The 23514-nt window shown below is 39.2% G+C and overlaps 3 protein-coding genes across 6 annotated transcripts in view; 1 reads left to right on the top strand and 2 right to left on the bottom strand.

Annotated features, from left to right (window-relative positions):
- Positions 1-9167, bottom strand: part of asb2a.1 (ankyrin repeat and SOCS box containing 2a, tandem duplicate 1) — a 28620-nt gene extending 19453 nt beyond the window's left edge. For 3 of the 4 annotated variants that reach the window (XM_067383888.1, XM_067383886.1, XM_067383885.1), the window contains exons 1-2: positions 9032-9167; positions 5744-6557 (exon numbers count right to left, since the gene is read on the bottom strand). In XM_067383888.1, the coding sequence (XP_067239989.1) occupies positions 5744-5903 (160 nt within the window). In that variant the 5' untranslated portion in view covers positions 5904-6557; positions 9032-9167. The remainder of the gene's footprint in view (positions 1-5743; positions 6558-9031) is intronic. The other variant, XM_067383887.1, reaches the window with a different exon arrangement.
- A 183-nt stretch (positions 9168-9350) lies between these two features.
- ppp4r4 (protein phosphatase 4, regulatory subunit 4) overlaps positions 9351-23514 on the top strand; it is a 52303-nt gene continuing 38139 nt past the window's right edge. The window contains exons 1-3 of the mRNA XM_067383893.1: positions 9351-9399; positions 10439-10537; positions 12802-12970. The gene's annotated coding sequence lies outside the window, so the exon portion shown is untranslated. The remainder of the gene's footprint in view (positions 9400-10438; positions 10538-12801; positions 12971-23514) is intronic.
- asb2a.2 (ankyrin repeat and SOCS box containing 2a, tandem duplicate 2) lies at positions 14554-22207 on the bottom strand. Its single transcript, XM_067383889.1, has 10 exons — positions 22128-22207; positions 21634-21873; positions 21400-21522; positions 20188-20357; positions 19949-20104; positions 19619-19864; positions 19355-19526; positions 17867-18437; positions 17471-17624; positions 14554-17363 (listed from the first exon to the last, which is right to left on the bottom strand). The coding sequence occupies exons 2-10, from the start codon at positions 21864-21866 to the stop codon at positions 17212-17214; spliced, it is 1977 nt and encodes a 658-aa protein (XP_067239990.1). The 5' UTR covers positions 21867-21873; positions 22128-22207; the 3' UTR covers positions 14554-17211.

A 23514-nucleotide genomic window follows, 5' to 3' on the forward strand; every position in this document is an offset into this window, starting at 1 on the left:
TTGGACTGCAGTGCACATAATGGCCACAAGAGGGGACTATGTTTATGTATATGGCTGTTTTCCGTATGAGGTACTCTTCTGAGTGAGTGCTAACGTTGTACATTTTCTGTCGCTGCTTGTGGAGATTAAAGAGTTCAGTCTCTCGGGAATTATTGTCTTTTGTTTTCATTCGGCACAACACCACAATAATCCACATGTAAAACTATGTGCAGCACACGTTATGGTAAGAGGCGTGACATTTCCGGGCAAGGAGCGCTAAGCTGCTGTCGAATCACAACACAGGAACCGCTGGCACAATCAGAACTCGTTACGTATTTCTGAAGGAGGGACTTCATAGAACAAGGAAGTCATCAGCCCGTTTTTATGACAGTGGAAACAGCGGTATACAGATAAGTAAATTATGTGAAAAATACGCGAAACATGAACACATGCTATATTGCACACTATAAACACAATCAAAACTTCAAAAAACACGAAAAACGGGACCTTTAACACATTACAGCGATAAAGAGACATGGACCAATGAGTAATAAAGTGTGGGATGTCTTGATAGAAAAAAGAGTTATTAAAAGTGTGAAATGCCACAAAAAAAGAAATGAAAGCTCTAGCATAAGTTCTGCCACGAAGACTCTAATGTTACGTCATCCATTAGATCAGATCTAACCAATCATTATCGAACACTTGGGTACAAAGCATCGGTACTTACACTTATCTGAGTTCGCAGATGCTGACGCAAATCTCCACCTCCACCCTTCCCACCACCACCCGGATGGTCCCTGTCCATACCCCGTGGGGTTCGGCTACACCCCTGCCTTAATTCCGAGCAGGATATGCTGAGCCTACAACCCTTTGGATGTGTGGTACAGACGGGGCCTACGCCAAAGAACTTTATCTTATTCTGTAGCTTACTGCTTGTTAATAAATTTCATTGTTATGTTATCTTGCCTCCCGAGTCTTTCTGGTATAACTCTTATTCAGGATTCACACACTGGCAGGCAGCTTTCTGTGTGCTAAATGGTAAAAAATATGTAAAAATCTGAGTATTCATATAAACATTAAGTTTATGTCTTGAGTAAAAGTAAACATTTGGGAGAATAGAATGTGTATCAGTGTCACGTGCTTGATATGTTTTTCTGTTCATGCCTGAGTTTCTTAGTTGTTCTTCTAGTATGTTAACTAGTTCAGTTTTCTTTTGTTCTCTACCTGTTTTTGTCCATGGTAACTAATTGATTAGGCTCCTCATTTTAGGTGTATCTTGTCAATTATCTCATCAGCTCCTCTATAGCCCTCCGTTTCTGTCTGTTCATTGTCTAGCTTTGCTTACGTCAAGTGTCTTGTAGTTTCTCTTGTTTATTTTTTTGATTATTCTATTAAAAGTGTCCTGAATATATCTCCTTCATCGTGCACTCTAGTACAGCCAATACTCGTGACAGAAAGCTAAACCAAAACTGAAGATGGATCTATCAGCTGTCCAATTATTATGCCTTGACCAGGAACAGCAGTTCCTCAAGGCCCACACCCTCATGTTAACTTTCCAGACCGATCACTGTGTACTTTCTACCTGACCAGCCTGAATGAAGCAACGAAGGCACGCCTATGTGGGTCCTCAGGGGAGTTTCACCAAGTTTGTGGAGTATGTGCTAGAAAGCCATAGAGCTAGCAACACCATCTGCTCAGCGGAGGATTCCAGCCCCACTCCCACCGCTCCAGAGTCCACTCCAGAGTCTGCTCAAATCTCCACACTCAGTTTAACGCCAGCCCAATGGAGGATGCAGAGGAAGAAGAAATCCATCATATCGCCAGCCTCTACAGTGTCAGACGCCTCAGCCCCAGAGCTTTGCCCAGAGAGCATGGCAGTGCCCCTAATGGCAATAGCATTTGTGTGTGTGTGGGCCACACACAGATCGGCTCCAGCCCCTGACGAGAGTCCAGTGATGGCTCCAACCCATGAGCCCACTCCAGAGTCTCCTCCAGAGTCCACTTCAGCCCATGAACACACCAGAGTCCAGTGATGGCTCCAGCCCATGAGCCAACTCCAGAGTCTCCTCCAGAGTCCACTTCAGCCCACAAACACACCAGAGTCCAGTGATGGCTCCAGCCCACAAACCCACTCCAAAGTTTGCTCCCATTCACATAGCTCACCCTGAGAAATTTTATGTCCCTGGCCATAGTGGCCAAGCCTGGCTTCCTTGTCGAGGCCATGAAGGCTGATGCTCCCTGGGCCCATGAACTGCTGGCGCTGCCCTGGTCCCCCTGAACTGCCGGCTCCACCCTGGCTTCCTGCATTGCCGGTACTGCCCAGGAGGCTTCCTGTCCCACCTAAACCACCTTGGCCACTCCGTTCTCAAGCCCTTCATCAGCCTCCTGGGCTCCCACCCTCCCTCTCCTGCTGGACTTTTTACAGCACGAGGATGCGCCTTCCGGCTCTTGAGGTGGCAGCAGGCTAATATACCTGCTGCTGTCTGTTATCAATGTTAATCAAACTACAAAAGAGAAAGAAAATTATTCACTGCTCTTGACTTAATCACTTTTGTAGCTTTAATAAATATCTGTGTATTTATTTCATACATTTCATATATTTGATCACTTTCATTTCTGTGGTATTTCTTGTGTTAGGTAGACCTACCTGAAAAACTCAAAACTGGTATTGAGAATAGTGAAATTTCACTGGTATCTACAATTTTGGTATCATAACCTCCTTGTTACTAAAAAAAAGTCTATGTTATGATATATATTGTTATTGTGAAAATTACTTGTATTGTGATAGATTTTGGTCATATCACCCATCCCTTCTCCTTGCTAGATAGCAGGAAAAGTTCCCACAGTTTTATTTAGTAGTGTTTACCTCGAGTAATAGATTGCAATAATTATAGAAATGGCTGCTATTTGGTACAATGCCTTTTTGAAATATCAGTGGTCAATATCGAATCAATAGGTGTCTGAAACACACATTGTTTTTGAGTTACTGAATAATTTTTATGAATGATGGTGATGGGGAAAAAGTGGTGTTTGGGTTTTTTTTTTTTTTTTTTCCCTACTGGGCAGGAGAAGGTAAGAGGTGGTGAAATGAAAAAGCAAAATGTTCTTTGCTTTCAGAATAGGTCCAGACAGATTTTAGCACTAAGAATAATAATACACTGAATGGCCAATTTCACATATACAATACAAAATACTGTATGTGTATTTAAATTTGTCCACACAATATTTTGAATTTATTTTGATACATTTCAACTGATGTAACACGTATACTCTGTCTTAGTTTAGTTTCATTGTGTTTTAGTTCCATTTGTCTGTGTGACTATTCCCTTCCCTTGCTAACTTCCCTTAAGCCGAGTTCAGACTGCACGATTTTAGCCCCGATTTTGGCTTGCCGACAGGTTTTGAGAAAACGCCGACAAATGCCCGAAATCACAGTGTGAATGAGCAAAGACGCGATCTGAGAGAATCGCTGACGAGTCACCGACGCCCGTGAGATATTTGGCATGCTAAATATCTGGATCTGTCGGCGATTCAAAATCCTTCTGTGTGAAAAGTGTTCTGACTGAAAACTACATCAGCAATGACTGACAGCCAATGAGAGAGCAAGATACAGAGCAGCGGGGAGTTCGGGGAGGAGTTATAGACCACAATATCAGCAAGCATGGCTTAGTTTCAGATAAACATTACAATTATATCAAACAGAAACAAAGCACAAACATTTGCTTGACCATCCGCAACAACAGAACATTGAAAAGTTATTTATTTACCTCCAACTCTCGCTGCAGAACACACAATCCACAGTCTCCCCAACCATTTCCTCCTCCATATTCTTCTTTTCTTTTTCTTGTTTTCGCTGCAAATCAGCGCACGGGCAATTCGTATTGCAAGCTTCTTGCTTTTTTTAATAATAACAATAACTCCGGTCTTGCACGCGTGATATCGCGTTGTTTGCTTGTCACATCTCGCGTGTGTTTGGCTGTGAAATGTACTTTGCGTGCCAGACAGAGTTGTCGGCGATTCTTCCTAATGTAAAATCATGCAGTGTGAAACCTTCTATCGCTGATCCATCGTGCAGTTTGAACACAGCAGCGATTGAATGCTGGCCAAGATAGTCATACAGTGTGAAAAGAACAGTGACCCGACTACTTTGAAAATCGTGCAGTCTGAACTCGGCTTTAGTCTCGTTGACTTGGATGTACGTCATTGCTTAACGTTGCATGAGTACCCACTACTGGCAGAACTCTTGCAATGGGCTGAAAGGGAACGTCCTAAGCCCTTGATCACTTGGAACCTGCTATGGAGTTTTTATTATTTAATTTTTTTTTTTCTTACAAAACTTTTTAATGCAGCATTCTATATATATATATATATATATATATAGGTGTGTTTGGGTTGTTTTAGATATTTAAAAAAAAATAGTTGTTTATGGTGGGGTAAATTAAACTTGATATGCAGTGACATCACAATCATATTGCATTGTGGTATATGGAGCTGCCTGAAGTGTACATATGAAGTAGACTAGCTCCCTCGGGCAAAATCGAGGGAGCGAGGGTCTGTCCATATAAACTTCCCTCGTCCACTTCACAAAGTGGAACGCATTTCAAAATCGTGGCAGGGATCCAACTGAGGATGGACTTCCGGTTTAACGATGTAGTGAGAGGTCACGTGGTCTCTGTGCTCTGACTTTTTTGCTTAATTATTACTTATTGCAGCTGTCTTTTCTTATAATTTGCACGGGATACAGTGCCTTTTGGTGTTCAGGGTGCTGAGCTAATACCGCTCGTGTCAGAGCTCGAGAAGTCGAGGCGAAGTTTGTCGGACGAATTCACAATTTTACTTAACTCTTCTTTATCCCCTTTACAAACATCTTTGGAGAGCATCCACAGCACTTTGGCCTCACACACCACCACTATTTCGGAGATGGAGGCTGCTCTCACTGACCACAGCGGTAGGATTACTGAGTAGGAGAACAGGTTTTGGATAAAGACACTGTACTACGTTCGGCCAAGGAACACAAAGAGATATCTTATCAAGCTCATATCATAAAGATCTATGAAGACTTCAGTGCGGGAGTCACCAGGAAGCGTGCAGCCTTCAACAGAGTGAAATCAAGTCTGTACAAGAAGGTTATACACTTTGGCATGATCTATCCAGCCCGTCTGCGCATAACACATAACAGTGAGCATGTCTTTGACACCCCAGAGGCAGCTGGGGTTGTTTCCAGGAACACATTCAAGATGGATAATGTGCAGTTGCCCTTTTACAATATTAGACAGTGATAATAGGGATTCCCCCGAGGGGAAGTGCTTAGGGAAGTTTTTGAGTGTGTGTCTAAAAGTGGAGTGGAACGCAGCCCTAGTTTTCTAGTGTGTTCCCTTGATAAATTATTTTGTTCACCTGTCATTCAGATAATTATCTCATTTAGTCTATGTGTATATATACATATGAGTACACCTTTTTACACCTATAGTACACCTATAGACTACACCTTTTTTATTCAGTTCTTTGTCTGGTCTTGTCTTTGTGTGGTGAATGTGTGTCCCCCATTTTCTACCCTGTACTCTGTGGATTATTGAATTAAAGACTTCGTCACTGAGTTCTTCATCTTCATGCATTACTTATACAGCCACACATGACAGAAGACCAGACCTAAAATAGAAGAATGTTTTGCTGCATTTTTTTTCTCCCGTCACTATGGACGATTCTGGGATAATTTTGGTGCATTTGTGGAGTGGGTGCAGGTATGTAATGGATTGCCACTTACCATCTTCCAGGGTGAGGAGGACATCACCAGCCCCACTCCACACCCATAGTCCAGCCTGCCACCCTCCTGCTGAGAATAGGGTGGGGCAAGCCATCGCCCCTGAGCCTGAGCCTCGCAAGATGTCTGACCAAGTGTGTGAGCCGGCAACATAGTCCGTCATCGTGGGAGTCCTTGTGGAGTTTGAGGGGATGGAATGGAGCCCCGCCCACACTCCCACCACTGAGGGTGAGCTGCCGCTGGCCTCTAAACTATTTCATTTGTTTGAAGAAGATGTTACCTTGTCTTTCCTGTCACCGCTTCAAGTCTCTTGCATCTCCTATGATCCCTCCCAGCCTCCGTCTTCCACCTCCTCTTCAAACTTCAGCCAGTTTCTCTGCCCAGTTACCGCTCTCTCCCATCAGCCCCTTGGGTCCTCCTCAACCTCCCCTCTTTGGCATGGATCCACCCTGGGCCTTCCGGTATCCAGCTCCTCCTGGACAGTGGTATCCATCTGCTTATCCTGTCACTCCACCTCAGTCTGTCATCCAGACTCCTCCACCTTGGTTCCTCCCTCCATTGGCTCCATCTGGGACCATCGGACTTACAGCTCCACTGGGCTCATTCATTACCCCGGCTCCACCTCGCCTAGCCTGTGCCATGGACTTGCGAGCCGCCTGCTGCGCTCCGTCTCTCCACCCCATGGCTCAGTATGGCTCCGCCCTCCCTCTGGCTCCACCTCAATCCTTAGTCTCTTTGGCGCCACTTCAGCCTTCCGGTACCCTGGTTACACTTCGCTATGGCTCCGTCTCGGCCACCAGGACCAGCGGACCAGACCCTACATTGTGGGGACAAGGATGGCAATACCAGTCTTTGACCTTGTGGGGACAATTTTTTAAAGGTTTATTTTATTTTATTTTTTGTTTGTTTGCAAATTCTTGTTTCCTACTGGGCAGGGGAAGGTAAGAGGTGCTGAAATAAAAACAAAGTTTTCCAAGTAGTTGTATACAACAAAATTCTCTTTGCAATCAGAATAGGTCCAGATAGATTTGAGCCCTAATGGTGATAATTCAATGAATGGCCAATTTCACATGTATTTTATGTATTGATACACTTAAACTACACTTGTTATTTTGTATTTTTATTTTAAACACATTTTCATGTATTTTATGCATTGATACACTTAAACTACAATTTTTTTATTTAGTATTTTTATTTTAAATACATTTTAATTTATTTATACACATCTCTGGCTGTGTGTGTGTAGTCCTGGTAATCCATACATTGTGGGGACAACGATGGCAATACCAGAAATTTTTGACCTTGTGGGGACTTTCTTTTTTTCCCAGCACTTTAGAAAAACAGCTTATATTTCAAACTAAATTATATTTTTTTCTAAAATGTACAAATTCAGAACCTTTTCTTTTATGGGTATGTTTAGGGGTAGGGTTAGGGTTAGGGGAGATAATATACAGTTTGTACAGTATAAAAATCATTATGCCTATGAAATGTCCCTACAAAACATGAAAACCCAACGTGTGTGTAAGACATGATACACTTTCAGTGGTTTTAAAACGAATGTCATATATTCTAAAAATTTAAATATACATTTTATTTTAAAACCTACTTTTTTATTTGTATTTTTTATGCCTCTTTAAAGTGTGATTGCATGTAATAACTGAAGGGTAGTTGGTCACGGTGAACTTACATATACATATGTTACGCAACAGTCAGGATCATTAATATGTACGCCCCCAAATTTTGCATATGCCAGCCCATGTTCAATGCATTAGACAAGCCAGTATTAACATCTGGAGCTGTGCACAGCTGAATCATCAGACATTGTGCAGGTAAGCAAACCAAGGACAATAGCGAAAAATGGCAGATGGGGCAATAATAACTGACATGATCCATGATATCATGATATTTTTAGTGATATTTGTAAACTGTCTTTCGAAATGTTTCGTTAGCATGTTGCTAATGTACTGTTAAATGTGGTTAAAGTTACCATCATTTCTTGCTGTATTCACGAAGATCAGAGCCATGTCATTATTTTCATTACTAAATATTTGCAGTCTGTATAATTCATAAACACAACTTCATTATTTATAAATCTATCCAACAGTGTGTAATGTTAGCTCTAGCTCCGTTAGCCGCAGCCTAGCTACTATCAAACTCATTCAGAATCAAATGTAAACATCCAAATAAATACTATAAATATGGTACAAATAAATCGGGTATGCTGCATAACGAACACTTTGTAAAGATCCATTTTGAGGGTTATATTAGCTGTGTGAACTTTGTTTATGCAATGCATTGTATCGCGAGCTTGGGGGCAGGGAGCATGAGCATTTAAAGGGAAAGTGAGCTGAATCAGCACATATTTAATTACGTCCAAAAATAGGAAGTTAAAAAAATGAATTAAAAAAAATCTATGGGGTATTTTGAGCTGTAACTTCACAGACACATTCAGGGGACACCTTATACTTATATTACATCTTGTGAAAAAGCATTCTAGGGCACCTTTAACCTTGAAAGGAGAGTTCACCCAAAAATGAAAATTCTATCATCATTACTCCCCCTCAAGTTGTTTAACCCTCTGGTTATTGTTTTCAGTAAAATATTTATGGAATAAATATTTATGGAATAATTATGATATTTTTTCCCAGTGGAAGAAATACAATATCCTATTCATTTCCTAAAGCGGTTCCCATTTATTTCTGGCCGTAATATTTTATTTTATTTTATTTTATATTTGTGGTCACACAGTCACAAAATGCACAGTTTAGTACCATTCTGATGAAGTAACGATTTTTAAAAATTCAAAACTTTTCAAAACTAAAATGAGATAAATGAACCAGAGGGTTAAACCTGTATGACTTTATATATATTTGTTTGTTTTTTTTAAAGAATTTTGGTAAACAAATAGTTTTGACTTCCGTTTTGTATGAAAAAAAGTTATAGATTTCTCAAAATATCATCTTTTATAGACGAACAAAGTCATGCGGGTTTGGAATCACATAAGGGTGAGCAAATGATGACAGAATTTTCATTTTTGGGTAAACTAAATCTTTTAAGGTAATATATCCATCCGTTCTCATCTCTGTACAATTACAAATGTTGTAAATACCAGGTTAATGTGCATTAAATATTATGGTAAAAAAACAAACAAAAATCAGATCATTTTAATCAAATTAAGAGCGTCTCAGTAGCACTGCTGCATAGACATTTTGTACAATATTAATGCACCATTGTAAATTTTTCATTCAAAACACTAACACAATCCAAAACAACAAAAAATAAGCTACTTACCCCCTTAAAAAGGTTTTCCCTTCCTTAACTCAGTCAGATTTCCAAACAGAAAGGTTTTTTTGTTGTTGTTTTCCCCAGTGTCTAGTGGTACACTCGACGCTTGCACTGGGACTTGTTTAGCTCTCTGAGAGAGGCCTTTGACTGTCACCCCACACCGACTGTTTAGAGTAAGTTATGGAGAGGACACGTGATATGTTGTATGCCAAGATTATCAACCTCTTAGCTAATACTGTTCTTGAGAAGTAACAGACCTACAGCAGAGTATGAAAAAGTCTAGTACACTGACTACAACAGAAATGTGCTTCCAGAAATATATTATCTGAAAATACCCAGTATAAGATTTTCTTGATTGAAGTGAATTTATAAAGGTAATAAAACTATTTTTTTTCTTAGTAATTTAAAACTGTATGATGTAGCTGTAAATAATGCTTGAACTTAACTTCATAAAATGGCTTCGTTTAGTGAAGCCTTTGGTGTCTAACTGGGTTAAATTGTTAGGCTGTTTTTGCTGTGTTAGGTTACAAGTGTGTCAAGGCTACGAGACAAACAGGACATTGAATAGCATTGTGTGAATACCTTATTTCTTATTTATAGGTAAAGCTGTTAAGTTAATGTCAAGTAGACATATAATCAAGGTTATGAACTCACATTATATGTTTTGTTTGGGCTAATGTAACTATTAGCCCTTTATAGTTGCCATTTTGGATAATGGATGAATAATTTGACAACAATTATCAAATAAGCAAGAAGATTGAGTGACATCCACTTGGTTAGTCTGCAAATTTGCACTTTTGCATTTGTGTCCCCTTGTTTCATTATAAGGTCTTCCATGGGCCAGAAATTTCTTGGTTACTGTTGTAACTTCTGTTCCTTGATGAAGGGAATGAGACATGGTCTCGAATGCTGACACTAGGTGTTGCACCTGGAAGCCCCAAACACCTCTGATACAATGAGAATTAGCAAGTGGAATTTCCATGTGCGCCTCGCCCTGGACATACGGGTTTAAAAGGAGCTGGCATGCATCCACTCATTCAGGTTTGTGACAGGAGGGACAGCGTTGTGACAGGAGGGACACCTCGTCTCGTTGCCTCCATCAGAGAACAGAGGTTACAATAGTAAAGAGATGTTCTCTATCTGTCAGTCACTTTGATGTGGTGTCGAATGCTGACACTAGGGGTCTCTATGTAAAATGCCACAACTGCTGAAATGAGTTACAAGGTTTTGGCAATGCATATGTCTGCAAACCACTGTGTGCTAGGTAACAAGTGCACTTGTAACATCTTAACCTACCCAGCACCCCACATAAGCTGTATAGTCCTTCATATTGCTCGGGACTGAAGGACAGTACTTACAGTGAGAATAGGTTGCCTCAGTCAGACTTTCTTGACCACTTCTGTTCTTTTTTAGGGAAAAAAATCTACAGCTAATGCAGACCAGAGCACTGAGGAAGCACTCTTCCTCCCATATAGGAGAAAGAACACTACAGAGACCACATCCTACCTGAAGGTAAGGTTAGTATATGGAGAATTCATCACATTTATTTACACCCGTGAAGGTATGCATCACAAGTACTGGGCCTGGCGTTGAATTCCTCTGCTGAATTCAACTGCTGCAGGGTGCCAAAAGGTAAGATACATACAGGGATTGCCAGACTCAGGAACTCATGTCGACAAAAAGCATACATTATCGCCTCAGGAGAGGAACAGAGGCATAGTGTACAAGTGGAGCACCCGACCAGTTGTCCACAATTTACCTACTCTTACCGGACACACAGGACGAAACTGGCTCAACCCAGAGATTGTAAAATCTCGCAAACATATTAGGTGTTGCCCAGCCTGCCACTCTGAAGATGTCTTCTAGAGTGGTGCCATTGGGTAGTGCCCAAGAGGATGCAATACTCCTCATGGAGTGTGCTCAGACTTTGAAAGGGCAGAGCTGTTGCTTTGTGTGTCGAAAGACAAAGAACTGATTTGAAAGTAGGCTCTGGCTCCGAACCAGCACTCAAACTGCCTTGGTGGAAAAAGGGTATATGAAGATATTCCCTTAGATCAGTGGTTCCTTAACTGGGGTACGCGTACCCCTGGGGGTATGTGACGTGACAGAGGTGGTACGCGAACAAAATTCTGAGATTTTTTGTTCATTTAATTCTTAATAGCTTAAAATAACATTAAAACCAAGCATGTATGGCACAATGCTGAAAATACATGACATCCAATCAAAATACCACATCTTTTGTGGTCAAACTTACTAAATCCATTTCCACATAAGCAGCGTGCATATGGGTGCTTATAGGTTATGTCAGAGTCTGCTGCCTTAGCAGATCATGCTACATCACTGCCGTTCTTGACAATGTACCTGTAGATTTAGCACTTACCAAATGCCCTGGCACAGAAGGTGCATATAGAGATCAATTTAAGATTTAAACTATTGATACAAAAAAACCTTTTGTGAGTTCTTGTTTTTAATGTTGATAATATTATACGAGCAAGAATGCAAATCCAATCCACATGTTTGCAAATGTAACATTGATTTTATAGAACAGTTCAACAAACACACGGGAAATATTAAGAGATGTTCTTCACAGTATTGTCAGTATTTAGTCTATTTTGTAACTAAATAATAGTTCCAACGAAAGCCACAGCAGAATTACAACAGACACAGTGGTGTTTCATGAACGAATCTGTTGCTTAGAAGAAAATCGTTCTTGAAAGTAATTGATTCAATGAACTTGAACTTTTTTTATTTAAAACATTAAAAATGTTGTAAAGTTATTTATAAATATAATAAATGCACTGGAAAGTCAATTTATTTGGCAAATATTGTCCCTTAATGGAAAAGTTGCAGTCTACATGGAAGAGAAGGGGTACGCAGAAGGATGGTAAATGCCTCAGGGGGTACTCCACTCTAAAATTTGGGAACCACTGCTTTAGATACCAAGCTCTTGAGCTTGCCTGTAAGGGGCCTTGTAGCTTGGGCTCTGGCCACAGGGAATCAAACGCGACATTGGTGTGTACCTTAGGGATGGGAACTCCTTTGAGTCTTTGACTTTTTTCAGCCACTATGGCACTCGTCCCTTCAGCATGGCGGTGTGGGTAGTTCGTTCCTCATAGCGCCCTTTAGGGGACATAGTACAACTTCCCATTCGAAAGGAAACATCTCAGGTTATGCATGTAACCATGGTTCCCTGAGAAGGGGAACAAGATGCTGCATCCCTCTGCCATGCTTCAGGCACTTGACATTTGACTTGGCATTTGATATTCAACAGTGATTTGATCTGCCTGCATTGACACTATTCTTTAAAAGCTGCTGTGCAGCCAAAATTATGTACCAGTTATCAATGTAAAGCTGCTTTGACACAATCTACATTGTAAAAAGTGCTATATAAATAAAGGTGACTTGACTTCTGCACATCTCCTTGAGACAAAAAGTGGATGATGTTTTTCATAGGTTCCCTTTTATACTCACGGTCACATCAGTGGTGACATCATAGGCTGCTGTCTGCAAATGTCAAGTTCATTGTCATGTTTAGACTTTAGATGCTTCAGACACCCGGACATGCCGGATACATTCCCCATAGAGCCATAGTTTCACCAAGAAGCCCCTTCTCATGGGAACCAGGTCTGGGCATCCAAATCTAGCTCATTTTAAGTTTTCTGGTACTGAATGAGATTGTCAAAAGCATTGGCCTTATCACATTCAGTCTCCATTGCTGTGCTGAGGAGTTTAATTTGGGTGAACAAGGCTTGAGTTTGACTTTTCCCACTTCTTAGAATCTCTTGGACAACATTACAGCCTGGAACTGGTCTGCTTACCAGAACAGGAACATACCCAGTCTAGGGTCCTCATTCCCTAGAAGGTTAAGAGTGATCTCCACCCAACCATGGAAAGGTCCTTTTTTTCCCATCTCTGACGTCCAGTTCCTGTGGGTCAATAATCTCTGTGAGTGGATGAAGCTTTGTGTGATTTAAATACATTTTGTGACAGGTAAGTACAAGTCCATAATGCTCACCTGGGTTCCTGTGTCTAATAAAATATAGATAAGATTACATTTCAGCAGACACTTTTCCTCATACAAGCTGAGCAACTCTCATTTGGCTGTACTGGTTTGGTAAGTATGGAGAAGTGATATTGTGGATTGTGACATTTCATACTGCGATTGCTGTTTTACTTTGATCACTGGTTTTCCCTCTTGCAGTGATCAACCCTTTTCCCTGAACTCTTGGTTTCCTAAGGCAGTTTAATTGCTCGGTGTCCCTCTGCACTGCATATTAAACAATAGCTGCAACTGGTCACAGTTTTCTCTGTGCAGTCTTGGCATTGTGATTGTCACTGTCTTTGAAAAAGAAGTCTACATGAAGAGGATTATGGTTGGGATCTTGACCTGTATTGATGTTGTGGTTGATACTAGGTCTGAGACTGCATCTGCGTGTTCAGCTTGTACAGTGGCATGGCAGATGGTGGGAATGGTGTTGGATGCTGAACGTCGAAAGTGGGCTGTTGAAAGTGATTCATGGACTGTTGGGGTGGTTTCTGTATTTGCTGATGTCTTTGAGGTTGATTTCATCACTTGTGATTTTTATTATATAGCTCAGCAGGGTTTCATCAGAAACATTGTGGTCAGAGAAGAGAGGTCTCAACTCTCTCCGAACATCACTGTGCTTTAGACTGATGCCTTGTGAAACAGTATGGAGAAACACATTCTGAGCTGTGTAGTTGTCATATCTGATGTCCGCATTTACCTGTCTAGAACAGAACAATTCCTTCTGCTTTAGGCCCAACATGCGGTACATGAACTGCTGTGATGTCTCATGTTCATGCTGCTTGGCACTCATAAGTTCCTGGAAAAGTTCAGTACTGCTGCTTTCACCTAGATGAGACTGGAGAAAACTTTTCAATTCTGCAACAGTCATGTCATCCTTGTTTATTACCATATCTTTAAAATTTCCAGGTTTAATTATGCAGAATACCCCTCGGATTATCTCGCTTTCAGTGTAGCCTTCCTTAATGCCTTCATCTATTTGCTTGGACAGGTTGCTGAGACGCCAGGCACACTGTCTCCTATTTGTCCCCTGTGGATCTTGAATTCTTGATGTTGCAACATTGCGTTGTCTCTGATGGAGACCAAGGTGTCAGGTACAAAATAACTTACAAAATAAGTGTTGTGGCTGCTGAATTCCTGCCTTGGAATGCTGGAATATACAGGGTTAGTACTGTTTGGAAGATGTTTGTGTGACATGACTGTGTTTTCTACCCAACTCCTCAAAGTCGGAAAACATTCTCTGGTACCCAACCTCTGAGGTGTCTGTGTTGTGAAGTGCAGTGGATGGCTGTGCAAGCATTACAGTCCTAGTAACACTTTGTTCTACAATTTCATCAATACAGTAATTTAAATTCAATAGCACAGTCATTTATTGGCCAGGTAGTCTAGATAATTCGCTATTTGTGTAAGTTATAATAAAATTAATGTAGCACTCTTTGTCTCCATTCAATTCACCTCCACTTAATCAAGGCACTCTTCTTTAAAATATGATGATGTTTTATTTCACATTGTACTTTCGTTGACTCTTGTATTGAGCTATTTGGTCCACAACCATTATTCCAACAGCAATTGATTTGGCACTCATTCCCTTTCTATGAAACCTGTTAAAATGCATTTGCTGGTTCTAACTCTTGCCTGAGCAGTGTAATTATTTCTCTTTTACTAGAATACAATCAAATGGCTTTCCTTGCTCATATTTTTGTTATAAGTTATATTTATGGGCCTAACCTAATTTTTGTGCCTTTATTCAGAGAGGACAGTAGAGAGCAGACAGGAAAGCACTGGGCAGATAGAGGGGGGCAGGATCGGCAAAGGACCTCAAGACAGGAATCAAATTCGGGTCACCGTGAATGCAATTGCCTTACTTACCCCTAACCTTACTTACCCCTAAATGGTACATATCAGTGCCTTAAATGTACATATTATTACTTTAAAAGTGCATATTAGTACCATTTTGACTTTTGTACCTTAGGGTACTGCCCCAGTGACAAGTGCCATACCTTTTTTCTGACAGTGCAGAGGTGAGAAGCCTTCAAGTGACATACTTTTTTCACCTCCTAATAATGGTCTTATTCTTTCACAGCCATGTTATTTACTAAAAAAAAAAAAAAAAACTCACTTGACAAAAAACTGCTGATTGGGCCACAAGACTTTCAAAAATGCATTTGACCATTCACAATACTTCTGCTGCAATTGTTTTCTATAGTATAAATAAAATAAAATCATCCTGTTCACTGAATTTTCTTTACATAAGAATGTGACATAAGAAGTGCGTAGCCTTGCACGTGTACAGCTTAGAGGGAACATTGGTACTGTCCCTTACAGAAGCAGATAGGAAGCAAATCTTCTTTTGTTTGAAGTTCTCCGGGTTCTCACCAGAATGCTGAATAGGGAGCGGTGAAGAAGTGTCATCCTCTTGAAACAATGACTTGACGGTGTTAGATAGGCTTCTGACTTGCGTTGTGCAGGAGTAAGACTCAGAGGAAATGTCATTAGGTGCCGCCTTATGTAGGGAGCAATTCCATCTCAAATTTGTGTGCTTGAATGCCATTGGCAATTGCAATGCAATGCTGTTTTCCCATAGCATCAGTCTGACGCGACGTCGAGGGAACGATATTGAAAAGGAACACCACAAACTTACAGGAATACTGGTGAGTTACACAAAGCTCTATAATATGACATGTTACATCAATGTTAAGTAATTTACAAATTAAATGTACAATAACTACACTGTGTACAGTACATCTTCATGATCTTAAAGCAGAATAAGAAAGCATCACATAATATTTCATTGTGTTTACGGCAGATTAAAAACCAGAAACATCAACTTATAGTTACATTATATAAAGTCTAAGTGTGCAAGTAAATTATGTTATGCATTATATTACAAATTGCTATAAACCCAGCCCGTCATATACTGACACTACATTTAAATATTATTCTATTTTCATGTACAAACATGTATTGAGAATTCTGTTCAAACAGAAATTATGCTAAATGATGTCTATTCTGATGACAAATTTCAAGCTTTTTAATCTGCAATTACCCTATGTCTGTAACAAAATAATTCCATTCAGCATGTTCTGTAAACTTAAAATAGGCATGATGTTCATCACAGGATATTAGGGGTGTAACAGTACATGTATTCATCCAATCACACGCCGAATACAGCCAGTCACAGGCAATCCACACTCAGAAGGGGGCATGAGAGGTAATGCAATGCTTTTTGCTAACTGCCACAACAGGAAAAAGAGCAAAAAAGAACAGGCATACACGAAAGACAGTTTGAAAACAAGTCCTCTAGATGCTACTAATGAGTCATTCTGCGCTCAAGGACAAAACAGTATACTTTGATAAGCTTGTACACTCAACTGTGCGTGAAACGGAGCAGAACGCAGAAATTATTAAGTTTAGAAGGGTTGGGCTTAAGCTTTGAATGTTTAAATTTCATTTTTATAGAATGTTTTAATATAGTTTATAGCAAATTGTAACACTCCAAATGCACAAGTTTTATTTTCCATTATTCTATTTATTTTGTACTTTTATAACAAGAGGTGCTTTTCAGTTTTGTAGCTGATTGTGACCAAATACCTTCTGCCTGTTTTTATCAGCCCTGCATAAAATATGACATATGCTATGCAAGAGTGCATTCTGTTTACTGCTTAGTACACTAGAAGACTGTACTGTACCAACTATATCAGAGAGACTAAATGCCACTGGAACAAACTGTCATTTGACTACTGTCTGTTTAAAATAAATGAAAAGAAACCTGCATTGTGGATTTGTTGCTTTTTCTGGTAACACTTTAACACCAATTCTCACTATTGTGTAGTTGCTTATTAGCATGAATATTACTAGTATATTTGCTGTTTATTAGTACTTATAAAGCACATATTAATGCCTTATTCTGCATGACCTTTTTGTACATCCTTTAAACCTACCCCATACCTAAACTTAACCAACTAATAAGCAGTAATTTGCTGTTTGAGGTAAAAGTCATGGTTAATAGTTAGTTTTAGGGAGAATTGGACCCTAAAACTAAAGTTTGACCATTTTTTTCTATTGTACCAAAATCGTACCAAACCGTGACCCCAAAACCAAGGTACGTACCGAACCGTGACCTCTGTATACTGTTACACCCCTACGAGATATCCTCAAATGCTTCTTGTTCATAACTCAAAAACTTGAGTAGTCTCCCTGGTAGAGGAAGAGCATTGATTTGCCTCAGTCTGTGGATTCCCATTTGCTGACGAATCTTGAGTCTGCTCAGATGCATCAGTGTGCAAGGAAGAACTGAAATAGAGAGGTTTTTAGTTTTAAATTTTTGTTCCATTTATTTGAAACTGAATTCAATTAATAATTTTAGGTTCTGCAAATGAAGAGATTAGAAAATTTCTCACCAGATTTCTCTTTAATACGCGCCCAATCTTTGCAGCTGTCTAGGTGCTCAGTTATCCTAGAGCAGAGTTTAACATGACCCACATAGTTAAGTAATGTGTCTATGATGGGTCCCACACATTCGCTGACTGAGGGAGTAGAGATGATCTCACAAAACTGTAAATAAATCAATAATAATTTAATTTTACAGAAAATAGTAAGAGTATGCAAATGAATTGACAATATAAATATAATAATATTAAATTATAGATTTTATTTACTATATTTTATTTTATAAAATAAACAATTATACAAAACTTACAGACAGTTTTATTCAAAATGTTTTTCACTGGAAAACAAAGAGACTTTTTTTTTTTTTCTTTAAACACAGTTAAATCATCTCCTAGAAAATTCTTTACCTGTACACAGTGTTCTGATGGTTCATCATTTAAATAATATATTGTTTCTCGTCCATTTCGTCTTAATTTTATGGGGGGATGAGGATTGCTGCCATATGGACAGTTAAAACATGATAATGCATCACAGCCATTGTCCAGCAGATACTTCAACATCAACATGTACTTCACACAGAAAACCAAAACCGCTGGGAAGCTGGTGGGATGAGTTGGCAGCAGGGCATTGACATTAGCACCATGCTTTATCAGCAAGGACACAATTTCCATACTTCCTTTCCTCACAGCCACTAGCAGGGGGTTGAAAATATCGAGGTTGGGGTCAGCACCTGCCTCTAACAGCATAGTAACTGCCTCGACGTTCCTGTTTGCCACAGCTGAGTACAGAGCTGTGCTTCGGCGATCTTCATGCATTTTTGACCAATCATTTGACAGCATGGAATTGACGTCATATCCAGCCTCAATCAACGTTTCTAGGACATCATCTCTGTTACGTTCTGCAGCAAAATGAAGAGGACTGATGCCGGAGTATTTCACTTTGACCATGTTAGTTCTAGGGATTAGCATGGCAACAATGCTGAGGAAGATGAGAGAGATGTTTATTTCTTCATGAATAAATCAGTCCTTGAAATTGTATAAAAACCTAAAAGAAAACCGATAGGGTCACATATGTAAGGGGTTTATTTTGTCATAATGATTGCCTAAATGTACATTATCCCATTTATGACATGGCTATTTGACAAATAAATAAACACTTTGAATATAAAATAATAAATATGAAATAATGATTCAAAATCATTTTATAATTTTAACTATAGGCTATATTATCATAGAGCTTCCCCTAAGAAAAAATAGTCCCTTACAATGTACACAGCAATCATCCCAGCAACAAAGAAAACACTGCAATATCACAGTAATATTAAAACTGAAATTCTTCAAGGTAATTTTCAATAGCTGAGATGCCCGGTATTGGCAGTTACGTTTGTTTGTGGCGTGATAAGAGAGACATGAAAGTAGAGCGAATTACCGATGAGTGCAGTGGCGTCAAATCACCAAAAGCCAAGGCATGGCGAACTCTGATGACGTCATCAAATCCTACTCCCTCGATGTGAAAAGTGAGTGTGGTGTGTCCAAAGATGAATCATATATATATAGCTTTGATGATAACCCTGGCCTGCAAATTATACTTCTATAGACCACTGTTATAAGAATGAAGGACATTTCACAACCTTTTTGCAACAGTCAGGTTTAAGAAGAGAATATATATATATATATATATATATATATATATATATATATATATATATATATATATATATATATAATTAACAGTGGAATTCCTGGTGAAAAACTACATTACCCATGATTCTGCAAAGAAAGCTCCACCAATCAGAGAATCGCAGCTTTCAATCAGAACCAATCATGTTCAAGTAATCTCAAGAGCTGTGTAATATAAGTATGGAATGAACTGTTATATACTATAGGCCTACTAACCTCTCATGACCATTCTTTGCTGCAACATGAATAGGAAGTAATCCTGTTTTGTCGGCTTTGTTAACATCAGCTCTTTTCGCCAAGAGGATCTCAACAACTTCATGATGACCATTCTTAGAAGCCTCAAACAATGCAGATGCATTGTCATTTGCCTGGGTATTAATATTACCTCCTAAAGAATAGGTAACTAGGTTAATGCTACTAGATTAAAGTAAGAAATAGATTTTTTTTTTTTCTCTTGTCTTACCTTACAAAAATTCTTACCTTTCAATATTAGGTAGTTAAGCACATCAACAGCATCACACTGAGCAGCCGTAAACAGACTGTCAATGCCATAAATATTTTTGGCACACAGCTTTGCCCCTGCTTGTACTAACATCTTACAGATCTCTAAGTTTTTGTTCCTCACTGCTTCATGTAGTGGAGTCCCACCTTGAATACAGGCTCTGATTGGTGAAGCTCCAGATTTCAAAAGAAGCTCCACAATATCTTCATTAGGTTTCTCGCATGCTGTATAAATCAACAGTGATGGTTTAGACCTCTTTCTGATCATTTGTGCAGTTGTTGAGAGATATCATGCTAAAATATGCTTACCTTTATGCAGCGGTGTCTCCCATTGGTTATTTGCAAGGTTAGGATCAGCTCCTTGCTCCAAGAGATGCTTCACACAAGAAACATTTTTGCGACCCACAGCCAGAAGGAGCGGTGTCTGACTTCTGTGTGTTCGTTTGTTGATTGTATCTGGCTTGGCTGTGGGAGAGATGGGATACAACTGTGATTTTTGTGAATGCGATTTTGGATTGGACATAATTCGGAATTGATTTATTCATCACCTCTGAGCAAAATTTTAAGGCACTCAAGATGGCCATAGTATGCAGTCTCATGAAGCGGTATCCAACCTTCTTTATTGGGTTCATCAAGATTTTTAGATTTGAAATGAATGATGTTTCTTAGAACCTTTGCATCTCCTCTCCAAATGGCTGTGAGAAAAGGGTCTATGTCACTGAAAGAACAAATAAGAGAATCTTAAGAATAGGACAGTTCAATCTATGAGCACGATAGCGCTTTTCGCCATTGTAAGTTACACCGTTATGCCAGTAGTTGGCATAACGGAGTGAGCCATTCAAACAATTCATTCAAAAACATTGATTCATTCATGAAGTAAACAATATGATGTGCGATTAATTCGGAAATGCATTTTAACTGCTAACTGTAATGTAGTAAGTATGCAATAAAGTACTGAGGCTGTGCTGCATCGTGAATAAGTCCGCTTCCACTTTGTGTCTAACAACGCCCTTCAGCCATGACTTATTCACCACACATCACTAGCCTTGAGTACCTTATTCCTATTATAAAACGGTTACCACACAATACAAATATTAAAGCCAAAAATATGTATCAATGCAACTTTCATGAAGTAAACTTTCACTAAAAGCCTTCCTTCTTCCAGAAAAAAATAGTCCCTGACCGTGAACAGCAACAGAAGTTACATTATTACGCCATTAGATTGCAGCAAAGACTGTCTTTATGTGTGTCAGTCAGTAGTGAAGACTTTTACATTGAAAAGACAAAGAATTGTTGTGAACACGGAACAAGACGCAACTGAACAATGCTTTAGTGCTGTCAGTCAAGGAAAACCCCTTAACTGTTAAAAGGACAAGATAATACATCAGACAGATTTTTTATTATGAACATAGGACTGACCTGAAGGAAAATGCTAAATCTGAATGCAGGTAATAAACTCGCTCACTCAATCTCTTTTTCACAACACTCTTCTACATAATACTGTAAGCTTAAATGAACAATATCAATTGAGAACATAAAGTTTATGTTGCTAAGAGTGGTTGCTAAGGGTATTGTGTAGTGATACACAGAACCATTGGGTGAAGCAGTCATTATCATGAGTAAAACACAGCTATTGACCAACCTTATTATCAAAAAGTAGTATTACACTTGTGCTGTTGGTCTTAATATCAGTAATAGGTTGCTGCTAATCGGAACCAACAGTACACACACACTTGAATGAGATCTTTCCTGCCACTCACTTCACAGGCTCCACTGTGACCTGCAGATGTCCATTGTACCTTGTCCAGGCAATCACCTTGTCTTTGTCCTTACTGAAGTAATGATCTTGAAAATCTCTGTTGATTTTGGCACACTTATTCTCACTGAAAGAAGGACATCAACAAAGTTTCATTATTTAGAGATGTAAAAGTGATTTTTGTATGCGATTGTTTACTTAAAGCATAGTTGTGCATAACAAGAGGAAAAAAAATCACTCTGGGGGGTTTGCCGAGTTAGGGATGAATTGTGGTCTTTGTGTAGGGCCAGCTGGCTCTGTGTGGGTATGCAGTTGTCGATTCTGCCATGGGGTTAAATTTGTATCTGCTAGACTTCGCTCAATAGCTAACTGGAGCAGCTGTTGTTCAGACATGTGTCCATAAGCACTATAGTCCTCTAGGTCTTCATTTGTTGTCCTTGAAGCAGCCATTGTTGCTCTGGCTACTGCCATTTTGCACCTGTGATAGTAAAATGCTCAGAAATTTTGACAGAAAAAATACTGTAGGCGTAATCCATCACACAAACTGTCAAGAAAAATTAGCTTCAAAATTAATTAAAATACAAGGTTATTAACATAAATAAATAAATAAATAAATAAATAAATAAATAAATAAAATCTATTTTTCAACTGCACACCAGTTCCCTTAGTTCTTAGGTTTCATAATTCCTAACATCAACATTATAATTCATTGCTATTAAAAAATCCACCTACCGTTCTGCAGGATATCGATAATTATTAGGTTGAATGTGTGCATGTCGTTCTGCTCCTTCCTCTGTTTGACAGCTGCTCTTGCATGCTTTATGAAGAGTCTGATTCTACGTCACGATGTAAACAAACTGATAATCTTATAAATATATCTGCCTGGCTTGCATGTGATTCATTATAGCTTGTCTGCCTAGATGTGACATGATCTTTTTTGCACATGGGCCAAAAAACAGGAAGAACAGCAGAACTAGTATTGGATTGCTCTACTTTGGTTTTGAAACTGGTAAAATCACCTTTCCCCTAAACTAGAAAGCAACATTTAACCCTGAATTTCTAAACATTTGCTATAAATGATAATCCATGTGTAAACCTTGCAGAACAGGGTTTATTCAGAAAGGAATATAATGTGAATGATTATATATAAATGTGCTTCTGTGAAATAATAGCTGTTTTTATTTGTACATTGTATTTGAACATCATACTCTCTATAATAATCTGCTGTAAAGATTTACATTGTGTCCTATGATGACCACTATACAAATTTCTACATGCATTGCAAATCTACAGTCACATTTCTTTATAGTTAAATCATTATGTTCTCTATGATTGAGTGACCCTATTTTCAGATACAGCTGTCTCTGAATGCTTTCATGTGCTGGAAACCTCTCTGTGACTCTGTAAACATCTCAGATGGACACTCACCTCCTGTCCTATTACATGACTCATGTGTTTTGGTAGTGGCATCTGTAGTGGTGTGGCAACGAAGGGTTTGGAGCTTAAAACAGTGCAAGTAATAATGAAATCTGAAGGTAGATATGATGATAATAAACCATACTTATGATCATCGTTTGATCCAAACATGCAATTCTGTCTTTATATTGGTGGAATTCAAAGTTATATTGATGACAATTTAAGCAGCAAGGAATAGTCTGTGGCCATGTTCACACTGTCAGTTTTTGGGATTGACAACCGCATTTACTTACAGGTGTGAGACTTGAAATGTCTCATTCACACAGCAACTTACAGTAGCGCCTGAACACTGCCTGTATGAACGTGCAACGAGTCAAGTCCATATTCTCTTATAGTAACCATAACGACAGTGACCAACGTAATATTAAAGATGGCGATGTCCATAAAACTGAAAAGTATTATAATGTCATGTCAAAGTATTTTGATGTGACAAGATACCATTGGAACCGTACGGAGCCCCTAAAGGGACGTGGTGGTGGAAAAATAATTAGGAAGGAAGGAAATTTTAAGTGCTGGTGGAAAAAAAATTTTGGATGGGAGGAATTTTTCTTTTCAAATCTTTTGCGTTCCCTCGCAAAACTTTTGCGTTCCCCCGAGAAACTTTGCCTTCCCTCACAAAGATGTTTACGTTCCCCCACAAAGT

The sequence above is a fragment of the Chanodichthys erythropterus genome, chromosome 4 (assembly GCF_024489055.1).
Source record: "Chanodichthys erythropterus isolate Z2021 chromosome 4, ASM2448905v1, whole genome shotgun sequence".
In the NCBI taxonomy this organism is placed as follows: Eukaryota; Metazoa; Chordata; class Actinopteri; order Cypriniformes; family Xenocyprididae; genus Chanodichthys; species Chanodichthys erythropterus.